Source organism: Coccinella septempunctata, chromosome 3, assembly GCF_907165205.1.
Source record: "Coccinella septempunctata chromosome 3, icCocSept1.1, whole genome shotgun sequence".
In the NCBI taxonomy this organism is placed as follows: Eukaryota; Metazoa; Arthropoda; class Insecta; order Coleoptera; family Coccinellidae; genus Coccinella; species Coccinella septempunctata.
Window position 1 is genome coordinate 11914069 of NC_058191.1, and position 16613 is coordinate 11930681.

The 16613-nt window shown below is 37.7% G+C and overlaps 1 protein-coding gene across 4 annotated transcripts in view; it reads left to right on the forward strand.

Moving 5' to 3' along the window:
- Positions 1-1268: 1268 nt before the first annotated feature.
- LOC123309875 (teneurin-m) overlaps positions 1269-16613 on the forward strand; it is a 389300-nt gene continuing 373955 nt past the window's right edge. For all 4 annotated transcript variants that reach the window (XM_044893168.1, XM_044893169.1, XM_044893170.1 and 1 more), the window contains exon 1: positions 1269-1562. In XM_044893168.1, coding sequence (XP_044749103.1) covers positions 1535-1562 — 28 coding nt within the window. In that variant the 5' untranslated portion in view covers positions 1269-1534. The remainder of the gene's footprint in view (positions 1563-16613) is intronic.

A 16613-nucleotide genomic window follows, 5' to 3' on the forward strand; every position in this document is an offset into this window, starting at 1 on the left:
CAGCTCAGGATTCTATAGATGAATGATTATCAATTCGTAATAATACACCCTTCATATTGACTGCAACTCACGTTTTCTATTCTGACAGATGCTTTGACTTCCGAAATGACAGCATATCATCGATTTCATCTCGTCAGTCTCGTCTGTTTTCCTTTTTTTTCTGCGTTATGGTGGTGACTCTGCAAAATTCTAGACTATCCTTTTTTCACATCCCTAAAGCAAACAAGTGTTCGTCCTTTTATTTCTACCTTCTGTGAGTCCATTTTCCTTCTAATGTTTTTACATATAGTCCAATCAAGAATGATTGACATCCCACTAGGCCTCGAAAGTCCAGACGCACCTTGATATCTGGTCACAGAAGATATTCAATAATTTAGTAGTTTTAATCACAGAATTGGAATAACAAATATAACCTAGAAAAGTATTTGAAAACAAGAAATATTCAAATTCAGAGCATATTAATCGGCATTCCAAATTTATACAATTATGTTTTCAATATGTGAGATCAAATTAAGGACATAAACAGCAGTCAGAATTCAAATTATCTGCTGTCAGTGCATAGATTCACATATAATAGGTCTATAGATCATTGTCTATTCATATTACCAACCTGAATTTCGCAACACAAATTCTTAACTTATGGGCTATTATCAACCTAAATTCGATTTTTCATAGCCACCCGAGATGTCAATCATTCTTGAATGGACTATATTTCTTTTTCAAAGTATTTGTGATATACTTTTTAAGTATCGAGCACCCTTTAAAAAGATTTTCATTTTTCTTTGACAGAAATAGTACGATTTTGCAATACATATATCGATAAAAAATATTGAGCATATTTATAGCATAAATGAATCATGATTTTCATGTCCCAGCCTTTTCGTGACTGCTGGCCATTGTTTTCGTCGTCCTCGGTAAACAAATTCATAACCAATCGAATTTAGCAAACACCCCACTAAAATACCCGGTTTCCGGAAAATCCCATCTTGTCTACGAGAATTCAAAACGTTTCAGGACCTTATTACTCCACTCTAACCCGTGTTTATCTCCTATTCAAACAAACCTAACTAGATCCCGAAATCCTGCATCATATACAGTCTCGTTTAAAACCTGAACGTCCTCCACATCCCCCAATTTAACCCGTCATCCCCCTTCCGATTCGAAGGGTCGGATAAATAGACATCGTAAAATCTTGGACCCACCACCTTACGAGCTGGATCTTCCGCGCTTCAGCTCCAAGCCGATGCCGAGCGTGCGTCAGTGTTGGTTCGGCCTTAAAGCTGTGTGGACGGACGAACCTATCGACTGTGGATTTCGCACTAGCGCTGCGCGCCGCTCTCTAAAGGATACGATTTTCGTACAGGATCTCGACCGGATCTGTTTTGAATCGGGAAAAGGGTATTTTTGGGTGTTTTATACTTCACGTCTGGACTCAGAGTGTTTTTATAGAGGAAGTAAGTGCTGTTTTTCGACTCGTTTGTTGTCTAAGTGTTGAGCCGTTGTCAGGGATGTGTTTTGATGTTCCAGGGATGATATGAGGGTGATATACATCAAACAAAATTGTGAGGATTGGTTTGTTTTTTTTTGTGTGAGAAATTTAGAATTTTATGGTTTTTTGCATAGGAGGCAATTGTTGTGTTCGTGGTTCATAGATTATTTGATTGGAAAGAATTAAAAATTTCGTTTTTGAAAATAGACGAAACATTATAAGATATCAGATCTCGTATATAATGTTCGCGAACTTTTCTGATTTGTGTTTTTTATAGCTACAGATAAATATGTTAAATGAGAAAATTCTTCTTTGTAATCATGTAAACTATCTAATCTAATTTTTATTCAAAAAGATTAAACTACTCGAAATCCACATGACGTTTAACTAACTACTCACCGAGCAACTCACACCAACACAAATAAAATAATGGGTGGAATTGAACGGGAAGTGAATTATATTTTATTTTCTCACGAATTCCGAACTAATATAAAAACACCGAGGGTTTTCCATTTTCCGGATTGATATTCTTCGAAATATTCAGAAATAATGAAATTTTACTAAAATAACTTAGGTGTTTCATTAAAAAATTGACAATTCCTACCCTCACCCGAGCCTTAATCCACTTGAAAAAGCTAGTAGGATAGCGAAACATCTGTAGTTTTAAAAGCCACATACAAGTGGAAATGATAATTACAATTCTATAGATTTTAGTTGGCGCCTCGGTTGGCGCCAAGTGAGAATTTTGTTGCTAATTCGGAATTTGTCCTATTCTTCTGCTTGAAATTAGAAATCTTCGAGGAAATCTTGCTTCAAGTCTAGTGCTCGGTCTAGTGCATCCATGAATCGATTCAAAATAGCTAATGAGCGTATGAACATACCTCGGAACATTCTATGCACCTCACCTCGCTATGCACATATATGAGATACTGAAATGTTAACACCTCTTCATCTCCCATATCAGAATGAAGGAAGTTGAAGCCGTGCAAAATAACTCGCGATAACTCGTTTATCCCAAGCTTTGGACGCGAGTTTGGACGAGTCTCTGGATTTATTTGCTACGTAGTACACAACGTGCTCTTTACTCTAGTTAGTCTAGTTGATAAACACAAATTTCGAAATTCCAGTACTCCACTACAGTATCTGTTCAGCATCAAACATAAAAATCGAATCCTCAAAAATAATGATGTTCCTCGTGATGGTCATTTCCCATTGAAGAATGACATATCGAATGATGTGAATCACACAAGTGAGAAATTAACATGCAATGCGAAAGCGAATTGAACACTATTTCGATGCTTTTTCTGCGTTAATCACATATTACCTAGCGGTATATGAAACTCGACTTTTCATAACTTTTGAATTGGCAGCGAATTGCTGATCTACGATGATCATTTTTAATTTCGCTGGTGGTGATTAGTTCAAAACAACCTCCACGGATTGGTGCCCAAAACCGCCTCCGATGCATTTCCGAGTGCATTTCATCCGAGTTCATCGTAAATTCAATGATTGGACATATAAGGTTACGTCGAGGGTTACGTCGCCTGCCATAATAACCAGCTATATCTAATTGAAGGAAGAGGGTCTTAATTGACCTAATGATCAATTAAAATCAATCTATCAAATTTAATCTTTTCGAATTCGTTTCCGAATTAGCTCGTTATTAACCTCATTCAACTGAAACAATATCTATTCTCTATGAAAATCTATGAAAATGATAAAGGTTTAAGTCGTTATCGAGGTCGATATTAGTGTAATTTTTTGGGGAAACATAAACACGTTGACTGCCAAGCACGAGTGTATCTATGCAGGTTATATCGTTTTTGAGAAACTCGAGGAGAAACTCTTGCCGTTTTCGAGCTAGAGGATAATGAGGGCTACGATCTTAGCCATTCATGCAAAATGTCAAGGTCATAGATATACTAACCTAACAGTTGTAATTTCTATGGTCAAGGTCAATGTAGGTCCCAGTCAAATGTACATTCATCGCTATATATGGGAAAATCCGAGGGAAAATCGTTTCAGCGTAGAAAAAATTGTTTCTGACGAAATTTCTAGGATATCATATGCTTTAAAAACAAAGATTCTGAATCCTAGGAGCGAAAAGAATTAAAAAACCTCGACCTTTATGGACAATTTTTATTGTTTCGGCTCGAGTTTCGGCTAGCTGAAACTACCAGATTATATTTTTCACGTTATTCTCGAATCATAAGCTTCAAAATAAGAGACAAAGCCACCACCTTGGAGAATGTATACGTGAAGTTTTTTTTGCAAGTTTGGCGCCTCGTTTGGCGCCCTCCCACGTATTTTCGTCACGCTTAAATTGTCAGATTAAGAAAATGTATACTATTACATGTAAAACCACATATATATTAATCTGACACGCTCGAGTATGTACAATGATAGTTTTTTTTTTATAATTATGACAAAAGTCAGTCCTAGACAATTTCCCATACAGGGTGGGCTTTTTAAAACGAAACAGACCAGACAACCACCTTAATTGTTGAAGAAAGTAATTACCAATAATAATTATTTCGTTGTCTAATGCTGACAATTAACGGTTACCATCGTAACCACAGAATGAATTAGTCAAATATTTGATGATTTCACATAGCATGGTTAGCGGTATGACTGGTACTGTACGAAATTCAAAATTGAATATCTCGAGAACGAATGCATTAAATGAGAAAAAAATTAATACGCAGAATTCAGGATGAAAAGGCCTTTCAAATGAGGTATCACCCACCCTATTTTTCCTATTCAAAATTTAGGGGTTGGTGTTCTAACACTAGGGCATGGAGCGATATAGTTGTGAATTTGACCTTAAAAGTTGTCCCCCTCGAAACGAAAATCGACGTGTCCGAGCATTTTTTCTAAATGAATTTATTGCGCCCGTTATCTCGTCCGTTTCGTTTTAAAAAGCCCACCCTGTATATAGAGGTCATAGGTATTTCCCTTGGTATCTGCCTTTATATATTAATCTGACATGTTCGAGTCAATCCCGAATTTCCCTCTTAGACTCCCCAACTTTTATTTCAATTCAATATGTTCAAGAGAAAACCCTTCAATTACCAAATTATCCTCAGTAACAAAAGTAATATTCATTTCTAGCACAAAAAGTTTGGGTTGTCATTGGAAAAAAAACTAACCTTCGCCCTCTGTAGACATAGAAAACCCCAAAATTATGTAAGTATGTAAGGTTCGAGCATTTTTGTACGAAATAGTGGGTAAATACCGAAGATATGCATTTTGTGCTTTACCTCGTTTTTTTACGAACTCGAAATATAGTTTTATTCTCGGTTTTATTCATACGCAGATCTCCAAATTTAATTAACTATTTCGGAGAATCCCTCGGAGAATCCTATGATATTTTCGATGCTACTGCATTAGATAACTATCGCGATCTAGTTTCATTTCGAATAGATTAACAAATGCCCTGATCTCAAAATTGGACAGAACTCGCTTTCATTTCGAACGCACGCTTTACTCTATTTTAAGCAGATATCAACGGTCATTTAACACTCCTCACCATTGAGTTTCTTGATTAACTGTGTTCGCTTCAAAGATGGTCGACAGTGAATCTCAAATTCACTTAACATTCTTTTCCTTTTCGTTCAAGCCCCGAATGACAAATGGGCTGCGAAATTAAGTCCATCAATTAAGCCAGAATACGACAAGGAAATGTTGGAACGATAAGGTTCAATAGAATTCAAAGAGGCGATACGATTGCTGTTTACGATAAAGCTTGTAATAAATGCAGTTTTGGAATATCCAAGTTCAATCACATATTCTCGTATTTATTATTCAGAGCCAGACATCAATACTGTTCATGAATATGATATTGAAATTTCATGGACAGGTTCACAAGTGGGTAGAGCTCGCTGCATATGCAGTATCATTTTTGTTCATTGATGCCTCGATTGAAGCAGTGTCTTTGAAATTGAAATTTGACGCACTGAAGAAATGGTAGACCATAAACAAACCTCGGTGTATTGCTTTCATCGACATGATATTTTAGCTAGTATTTTACTATGTTAACACAGTACTGAAGAATCTAGCTAAAAATCTATATCATTTTCGCTTCATACAATGTGAGGGTATTCCGCGAAGTGTTCAATATTTTCTTTTAAATACAAGGTGAATAAAAGTGTTGATTGAATTTTAAGCGTTCTGTCAGTAGGATAATCATGGAAAAAAAGTTTTTTCCATATGCATATCGCCGTTTATATTGAGGAGTTATGTTGCAGGTGTAGGACATGAAAAGCTTGTAGAAATGATCTCGGAAATGCTGGTCTCGAAGCCGTTTGGGTTTATGATCAGTTATGTTCCCATTTATCGTTTGTTGTGAGACGGAAAACAAAGTGGGGCTTTTACAAATCACTATGAGGATTAACTGTTTTTTTTTATTTCTGTAGACGGCCATAACTCCACATATATACCGTGCCATAAAATTCCTTTTTATACGGATATAACTAGTTGTCATTTCGACACTTTAGAAATTTAATGGTTCAAGTTTAATAGTACCGCAGTGGTAAAAGCCAGTGATGTGTTATTACAGAATTCATCATTGTTATTTAGACTATGAACATTATCATCCGAACGCATACTGAAATTTGTTTCATGAGCTTCATACATGATGGAAATTGCTCAAGGGAGAAATTGATATCGCCCTCGATATCGCCCATTTTTATTTTCATACATTCAAGTTTAGATTACTGAATAGATGCAGAATAAAGATTCATAATTGGAAAAAAAACTCATATTAACATATACAATATATACATATAAAACATTTTAAGATAAAAATGGAGACCATAGTAATAGGTTCTCTGAAAGAAATTTCACCGACAAAATAAAGCCAACGAGAAACTAAACTTGAATACCTATTCCTGCTCTATGAAGAAGTTTTTTACTTTAACATGCGACGATGATTTCACTGCTCATTTGGAAAATTAATAGGTACTTTCCCTCTTGGTTGGAACCGAGGTTTAAGCCACGATTTTTTTGGTATTTTCTTTTGAGAGTGCTGGAGCTGTTAGTGAACGGAAAAACAACACTAAACTCGGATTTGGAGTTTTTTCTTCAGGCTTGAGACGTAGTACATAGTTACTGAATAATGGATCTACTTATAATTTATGTAATTCAGCTCATTTTATCTGAGGATACATTAGTGGGTTTTGCATCTACTTCCTTGTGAATAAATGAATAAAAATAAAAAACCAATCGCTCATTCGAAACAAGTTCACCAATATTGAGTAGACAACCGAGTAGATCAAAAAAATCTACCCCTCAAACGGCCACAGTAATCTGGGAAACTTGGTATTGGTGCACACTATTTCATCTTTAGAAAAGGGTCAATAAATACCGAGATAAATACACTGCGCAAAAAAATTAACGCACATTATGGAAATCTCAAATTTATTCTACAACTGAAGGTGTTCTCAATGATAATTATTTTTATCAGAATCATGCATGCATATGTTATCCACTTTCAACGGTTTTCTTCAATACAGATTTTTTTTCCCAGCAGGAATAAAAAAAGATGATATTATCAGATTTTGAATGAATGATTTCAGTTGTTCTCGATCAATTCTAGTGATCAATAGTTTTCCTTTCGTTTGATTTTCTACACTCGATCGCTATGCAACGCGAAACACGCAATTTGACCCAAGAGGAATGTGCCCAAGCGGTAGTTTTGCGAGAAGAAGGGTGGACATACACAAGAATTGCAGAAAGGTTTGGAGTTTCCCATATAAGTGTGTCCAGAATGTTGCAGCGATTCAGGGAGACAGGTATGAATGTCCGAAGACAAGGACAGGGTAGACCACGGGTAACAACTGCCATTCGAGAACGTTACTTGAGAGTTTCTTCGTTGGGACAACGGTATGCAACCGCTCGCCTCCTTCAAATTCAGCTTGAGCAAACTCATGAGGTGCAAATTAGCATAATTAGACAATAAGAAATCGCCTCAGAGGATATGATTTGAGGCCTCGTGTCGCGGCAAGAGGCCCAGCTCTTACCTCAGCCCATCGAAGGGCGCGTTTGTATTTTGCGAGAGAGCATATCCATTGGGAAGAGGCCGATTGGGAAAGAGTTCTCTTCACAGATGAGTCTAGATTCTGCCTCTACCATTGTGATCGACGTTCCCTTGTATACAGACGTCCACATGAAAGATATGCTCAGTGCAATTTCCTGAATACTACTGGTTTCGGGGGAGGATCGATTATGGTATGGGGTGGAATATCTTTGACTGCTCGCACAGACCTAGTGGTCGTTGATAATGGAGCTATGAATTCTGATAAGTATATAAGGACATACATACATTGGTGAAAATTTCATTTTTATGGACGATAATGCCAGACCCCATCGTGCGCGCATCGTTCAGGAGTACCTTGAAGAGGTTGAAGTCTCTCGAATGGAATGGCCAGCAAGAAGTCCAGATCTCAATTCGATTGAGCAGGTTTGGGACAACCTCAATAGAAGGCTGAGAAGTTCAGGAAATCATCCAGCTACTCTCAATGACTTAGCTATCCAACTCGGAGAAATCTGGGAAAGATTAGATCATAACATTTTAAGATCACTCATTTTGAGTATGAATCGTCGTTGCCGAGCTGTAATTAACGCAAGGGGTGGAAATACGAAGTATTAAATCACTTATCAGCATTTCAGTATTTTGAAAATTGTTCATTTCTCTTCTTTCACATAAGATTCGGTGAAATCCTGAATTTTTCTTCCATTTAATGTGTCTTGTTTCGTTCAAAACCTTCCCGAGAGAACATAAAAAATAAGTTATAAAGTCAATGTAGAGTTTACTTTCATTAAAATTGAGATTTTCAGAATGTGCGTTAATTTTTTGCGTAGTGTATATCGGTTGTATAATGAAGAGGAAGAAACTGCCTCCAACGAAATCTTCTAATACGAAGCTGTATCTCGTTTGGGATTTATAATTGGAACCTAGTGAAAGATCAGTTTTTCATATAGGTAACAGATTTCCAGGACACAAGGAGTCTAGCAAGCTGCATTGTTGAAGACGAATGATTTCAGCTTGCAAATGACTTCCAAGCTACAGTTTACCACTATTTGCTGCGATCTTTTGTTATAACATCTCGGAGAAACACATTTATTCAAACAGGAAATTTTTTGGTAAAATCTATTCTGACAAATTGGATGTTTTGATGAAACGTCAGATATAACGACATTTCCTCATAAAAAAAGACTGCCGAAATGAACCTATATACATCAATATATTCATGACTATCGCCCAAATATACCATCGTCAACTACCCTACATTATTCTGCTCCGACGAAAACTTTTATATCCACGTTCCTATACCTCGCTATCGAAACTCTTCTAACTGGAAATAACATCTAGATTCATCCAAAGCTCGAAACTAAGCGAGAAACTGACAGAAGTATCCCATAATCAGGGACATCTTCCTTCGCATCCGCAACTTCGGCAAACTACGGCGGCAAACTTTGCGCCGGGGATACGTTACGAGTTATTCGGCCGATAAAGTGGAGACCTGCCTGCGTTGATCTTGGCCGCTTAGCGAAAAATCCGATGCAGAATGCAGGTGAAGGTTGGATACGATCCCTGGAGATCTGGCTTCGATTTCTCTTCCTCCCGGTCAGAGGCGTAGTACAGTAGGTAAGCCTGCGGCGCTTGGAAGTTTTTGAGTGTGAGTTTGGATTTGAATTTTCAAGTACATATATGATCGGATTTCGGAGAGTTTCGTTTCTCTTGTGTTTTCCTTGGTCATTTGGTCTGGCTTGCTTGATAGAAATGCAGCTGATAAAACTCAGATCCGGTACAGGTTGAGGTGGATTCAACGTTGAATTCGACTAATATGAACTATATACAGGGTGTTCTACAAGCTCTATGACCAACTTTGACAGAAGGTAGCTGTGTTTCTTTTGAACAATTTTTTTCCTATGAACATAGGTCCGATGCCTTACCAGTGTGAATGCAGCCACGAGTTCCAGCCACGCGTTTGCCTCGGCGCCTCGCTGAAGCGGTCGGCCCGCTCGGGGTGTATCTTGATTCGTAATAAAGGCTGGTACGGAATTGATATTGAAAAGTGGTAATGAAAATGAAATTAAACGATGTTCTCGAAAAGGGGTGAGGGTACTGAGTATCTACAACCATTCTGAACTATTACTAGGAATGAATAACGGGCTAGTGGGTCAATAAAATGGAAATTTTCTAGTTTCGAGTAAAATTGAGATATTTGAATTTTTTTTTCGGTGAATATATTCTATTTACAATGCTCTTCAAGACCTATATACCCACTGATTTTGTCGGGCACGAATTCACCCCCTACTACCCCCAACTTGTGTGTCTGAAAAATTATGCAAAGTCGGGTAAAATTGAGATATTTGAATTTTTTTTCAGTGAATATATTCTATTCACAATGCTCTTCAATACCTATATACCACCTGATTTTGTCGGGCACGAATTCACCCCCCACTACCCACAACTTGTGTGTTTCCGAAAAATTATGCTAAGTCGGGAAAAATGTAGATATTGGAATTATTTTTTCAGTGAATATATTCTATTTACAATGCTCTTTAAGACCTATATACCCACTGATTTTGTCGGGCACCGATTCACCCCCCACTACCCCCAACTTGTGTGTCTGAAAAATTATGCAAAGTCGGGTAAAATTGAGATATTTGAATTTTTTTTTTCAGTGAATATATTCTATTTACAATGCTCTTCAAGACCTTTATACCAACTGATTTTGTCGGGCACGAATTCATCCCCCACTACCCCCAACTTGTCTGTTTCCGAAAAATTATGCTAAGTAGGGAAAAATTGAAATATTTGAATTTTTTTTTCAGTGAATATATTCTATTTACAATGCTCTTCAAGACCTATATACCCATATCTCAATTTTACCCGACTTTGCATATTTTTTCAAACACACAAGTTGGGGGTAGTGGGGGGTGAATTCGTGCCCGACAAAATCAGTGGGTATATAGGTCTTGAAGAGCATTGTAAATAGAATATATTCACTGAAAAAAAAATTCAAATATCTCAATTTTACCCGACTTTGCATAATTTTTCAAACACACAAGTTGGGGGTAGTGGGGGGTGAATTCGGGCCCGACAAAATCAGTGGTTATAAAGGTCTTTGCATAATGTTTCGGAAACACACAAGTTGGGGTTAGTGGGGGGTGAATTCGTGCCCGACAAAATCAGGTGGTATATAGGTCTTGAAGAGCATTGTGAAGAGAATATATTCACTGAAAAAAAAATTCAAATATCTCAATTTTACCCGACTTTGCATAATTTTTCGGAAACACACAAGTTGGGGGTAGTGGGGGGTGAATTCGTGCCCGACAAAATCAGTGGGTATATAGGTCTTGAAGAGCATTGTAAATAGAATATATTCACCGAAAAAAAAATTCAAATATCTCAATTTTACTCGAAACTAGAAAATTTCCATTTTATTGACCCACTAGCCCGTTATTCATTCCTAGTAATAGTTCAGAATGGTTGTAGATACTCAGTACCCTCACCCCTTTTCGAGAAAATCGTTTAATTTCATTTCCATTACCACTTTTCAATATCAATCCCGTACCAGCCTTTATTACGAATCAAGATACACCCCGAGCGGGCCGACCGCTTCACCGAGGCGGCGAGGCAAACGCGTGGCTGGAACTCGTGGCTGCATTCACACTGGTCGATGCCTTTTCGTTAAGGAGTTACAAGCATTTGAAAAAATTTATTCTCATGTTTTGATCAAGTAGGACGACAGAAAATATCGATTGATATGGTAATCGACGTTATTTTAATTATTCATTTAACGATTTGACACTTGGTGTACGTTTTGAATAACAATTGATTCATTTACGACTCAGGAATATGCATTAATTGTATTTGAATATTCTAATGGAAACTCCAGAAGAACAGCTGGAGAATACCGAAGAAAATATCCTAATAGACATCTACCTGCTCACACAGTATTTTGTGCATCATTCCGAAGACTTCGAAAAACAGGCAGATACTGCTCCAAAGAAAGCTATTGGGCCAACTGAAGTGAATGCGGAAAATGAGGAAAATGATAATACGAGGATGTATTGATATCTAGTTAGCCTAGACCAGTTCCATGCATTAACGAAATATTGCGTTACCTTAGCAACGAACAATAACTCATTAGAAGAGTCAGTGTGAAATTTGAGGTCAAAAAAGTAAACCAGAGTTACGTAATAAATTAAAAGAAAGAAGAGGTCCACCGAAATTGTGAAAATCGAAAAATTGGAGTATCGAGCCATCAACAAGTACCTGTATTTAAAAATTGTATGAGCTTAGCAGATTTACTAAGATATGCTTAATACCCTTCGTGATCAATTTCCTTCATATGCGACCGTGAAAAATTGGACTGCAAGCTTCAAAAGAGGTAAATTTTCCATTGAAGATGATGACCGATCGGTAAGGCCAGTTTCTGTGTCAGTCCCCGAGAATATCGATGCAGTTCATGACATGTTTTTATCAGACCCTCGAATTGGGCTAAAACGGATGTCTGAAGCACTGAATAATTCATACGAACGCGTTCATCATATAGTTCACGTCAATTTGGACATGAGAAAAATTGCTGCAAAATGGATCCCCAAATGTTTAAATGTTGACCAAAAGCCTGCAAAGGTAGAAGCATCGCGTTCCATCTGTGCTCGATTTGAAAACGATGTAGACTTCTTAAACCGAATTGATTGTTACTATGGATGAGACTTGAGTACATTTCTACGATCCAGAAACAAAGCAACAATCGATGAAATGGTGACACTCTGGTTGTCCAAGACCTGAGAAGTTTCATGTCCAAAAATCTGCTGGAAAAGTTCTTGCTTCAGTTTTTTGCGATTGCCATGGAGTAATCATGATTAATTTTTTGAATAAAGGTAGAACAATAACCGGAGATTACTATTCGATATTACTGACCACACTACGGTAAAAAATTTAAGAAAAAAAGACGCGGATAGCTATACAAAGGTGTTTTGATTTTGCAGAACAACGCCCCTGCACACAAATCTCATAATGCCATTCAAAAAATTCGTGATTTAGGGTTTGAATTACTAGAACACTCCCCTTAAAAGGTCGTAAATTTTCTTCCAACGAGGAGGTAATAAAAGCTGTGGAGGTCTTGTTTGCAGAGCGAGAAGAAACATTTTTTGGAAGGTCTAGAGACGTTGCAGGTTCGCTGTAATAAATGTATCCAATTAAGAGGATAATATGTTCAGTAATAAAATAATTTGACATTGATATTTTGCTAGGTTCTATAGTAGGCTAAGAATTTTTCAATATATCCTCGTAGATGCTGTCATTGGCAACCCTTCGATAAGTGTTTGACGTATAGATTTGGTTTTTTGAAGTTGGGTTTTGATAGAAAGATCCAGAGATGAAAATGTATATGAAGACAATTGACAATGTGCAGAAATGAGACATAATAATTATATGAGCCCAAAATTATGGTGATTTCGGGTCAGATGAACATCGAGATAAACATAACGTTAAGCTAGCAGAACCAGCAGTTTCCGTTAGAACTAAGGAGCAATAAAACTTTCACTAGGAATCTAAATAAGCCCAAAATTATTAGCAGAAAAAGAATTCCTAAAAAGTTTTTGTTATTCAGCATAGAACCATTCAGCCTTCCATTCAGCTTTGCATATGATATCACCGTATTGCCTTCGTTCACCAATGACTGACCTTCGAACATTAGACAGAGATCATCTAAATCAAAGTCTTCAAAGGATAAATGAGCTGGGTGCTCAAAAAATTGTGCAATTCAATGACTCAAAACAACTACGTTTATTTGAAAGAACCTAATCGAGACAACACTCTCAAGGAATGCATCTTTTTGTATTGACTAGAGAAGGAGAAATTTTCTGTGAACATTCAAGGCAGTTTTCTTCATCAATATTTTCCACTCATCATTAATCTTACCAGGAAAACAATCGGATATATCCACAACCCTTTGCCTTCGGCTGGCTGGTGGCTTGTTCATATGCCATCTATGTACTATGAAGGTACGAAGTACAAGCTTCCAGCAATCCTGCATTGCGTCCATTTAGCAGTAGGTATTCGACCACCCCAGAAACAAATTAAAAAACATAAAGCGTTTCTCAGGTCACCCCCGTTTCCTCTCTCTCCCAATTCCTCCTCGTTGTGTGGCGCTACGTACCCTGCTTGTTTCGCCTTTGTTGGTATCTCTTTACGGAATGTATATATAACTTAATCTGACACAAGTGGGTTCTTTGTCGGCGTCTCAACTCGTCTAAATTCCAATTTAAGAATCCCGTCTCGCAATCATCGCGCCTCTCAAGACCTCAAAGCGTTACATCTTTACGGTCTAACATTACGCACACACGTGTTTTAAGGTCCCCGACTACAAGACATGCCATTCCTCGCTGCGGGACATCAAGAGTCGCAATAAAAATTTCATCGAGGCGAATTTGTTCGGCAGGGAATTTTCTCCAGGTTCGCCTTGGCGTTACGCGACCGGAAAATATAAATTTCTTTGTGTTCCGGTCGGACGGAAAAGATAATGAGTTGAGCTGTCGGAGAGGCCGGGTTCGCAGTTGCCGATGCTGTATGAGCAGAGTTGAAGGAAAATAATTTACAGAAAACTCTTCACGTTCGTAGAAGCAAACAGCATATCCCAGTAAATTTTTATTTCAGAACATATCACAATACATGAGTTGTTTTCAAGAATAAAGGTAGACGTAAATATCTTATTCACTGAAAGTAGAGTCATTCCCTCTCAAGAGAAGAAAAAATATTGGAATTTGGAAGTGGGAAATCAAAATAGAGGGGTGCCCTCCGGAAAAACCACTATTTTTCAACTTCTATTGCACCAAATCGAGGTACGGTGAACCTAATTTTTACACTGCAACAGCTGCAAGAGAGGGGCCGTGAACAACAATCAAGGATCTATACAGCCTATATGAATTTAAGTAAGGCCTTCGACTCGGTGAATCGGAGAGCGCTATGGAAAATCATGGGACGACTTGGAGTACCCGAAAAATTCTTAGCAGTGTGGAAAAGCCTCCATACCAACAACACCGCTAGTATACAGCATAATGGCTCTACAACTGACCATTTCTTAACCAACTATGGAATAAAACAAGGATGCGTGTTAGCGCCTTTATTGTTCAATATTTTCGCCATAGCTGTCTCGATAATTGCTGACATGAGTATATGCCTGCAAGAGGTGTTGGTACAAGATTCAGATTTGATGGAGGCCTATATAACCTGAAGCGCCTCAGAGCAAAAACCCTTACAAAGTTTATCACTTATCGCTAGCAGCTCAGAGCATCTACAGATAATGTTGGGCAACTATAAACATATATACGAAGCTTTAGGCCTTAGACTCAATATCGACAATATCAAAATCCTTATAGGTCCGCCAGAAAGCCAAAAAACAGATATCAGCCTGGAGGATGAAACTCTAGAACAGGTCGAGCAGTTCAAATACTTGGGCAGCTTCATATATACTGGGGCTAACCTAGACACGGAAATTCATAACCGTATCAATTGATACAGTTATGTATTGATACCGAATTCGGCATCAAGGGCATTCTGGAAGCTAAAGAACAGAGTGTTTCAAAATAACGACCTCAATCTGAAGACCAAGACAGCATTGATCCTCCCAACGCTTCTTTACGGAAGCGAAAGCTGGACGCCCTACAGGCGACATATCAAACAGCTTGAACAAACGCAACAACGTCATCTAAGACTGATAATGCACACCAGATGGTTCCACAAAGTTTCGACTACAGAAGTCTTGCAACGCGCGAGTTGTACAACAATTGCGACTCAAGTAACGAGGGCCAGACTCAGACTCAGAGCGGCCACATTCTGAGGATGCAAGGCACAAGACTCCCCAAAATAGCTCTCTATGGCGAATTCACCGAAGGAGCCCGGAAACCAAGGAGGCCAGTATAAGTGGTTTAAGGATATACTGTATCAATTCCCAAAATTAGTTAATGCCAATCATAACTGGGAACAACTAGTGTTAGACAGGTCACACTGGAGGTCTTTGGTAATAATGGAGACTCGAGAAGAGTCACGGATGGGTCCCTTCAGTGACAGGAGGGCACACAGTCGCAATTAGCCCTAGGAAATTATAAGTGTTCGCACCCTTATTTTTTTTTGTCTTTTTGTAGATTTATTCCCAGTAACGGGATACAGCAATGAATGAATTCACAGGGTGAAGATATACATACATATCCCATTTTTGTGTAATGTATCCATGAGGAATATCAAACAAACAGGGTCCTCTCACTCCTATCAACGTAAATTATAACTTCGTAATGTTGATTTTTGCAGGATTGGTTGATAAGAACGTGTTCTGTGTTTCTGTGTGTGTGTGTTTTCTGTGGATGGCCTACCGAATGTTTACAGAGAACTTATCACAATTTTGCACACAAAAATTGGAATATTGGAATTTTCGACAATAAACTTTCTACCTGAAATATTTTCAGACCGTTCAGACAGTTTTCCGCAATTTTTCGTAGCTCTGCTAGTCAAAATCCTATTTCAATCAAATTATTAATATCATTGGGTGTAACTATGACAATTCACAATGAAGATAACGTTATTTACTAACGGTTAATTTTTGCTATTTCCATAGAAAAAAATCTTGATTATGATAAACCTTTAGGTGAATGCAGCGCATTAAAAAATTCCTCAAACACTAGTAATTAACTAAGTAACCCTGGAATTTTCAATTCGTAGGAATTTCTGAATATCGAAAGTTCAAATAATACACTTTCATTTTATCGAACAGCAATGCCGCAATTATGCCGTATTTTATTTTAACTAATGCAATGAATGGACCTTTTTGTGTTTGAAAGAGAATAAAAGTGGGTTCATTCCGTAACACAATTATCAGTAATTACTTCATTAGTCTTAAATGGCTATTTTTAAAGATGAACCTAATAACCAGCGTTTGGTCGGCGCTCAAAGAAAGAATCTTATCGTTGCCATAGTTCTGCGTTTATCTCTTGATTTATTACGGTGGACTTTATTTGAAAATAACAATTTAATTGTGAAGTCAGGGACCGTGACTTCTTCATTGCTGGATAATGCAATGCGTGTAATGAGGCTTTTGATTGATGTAATGGT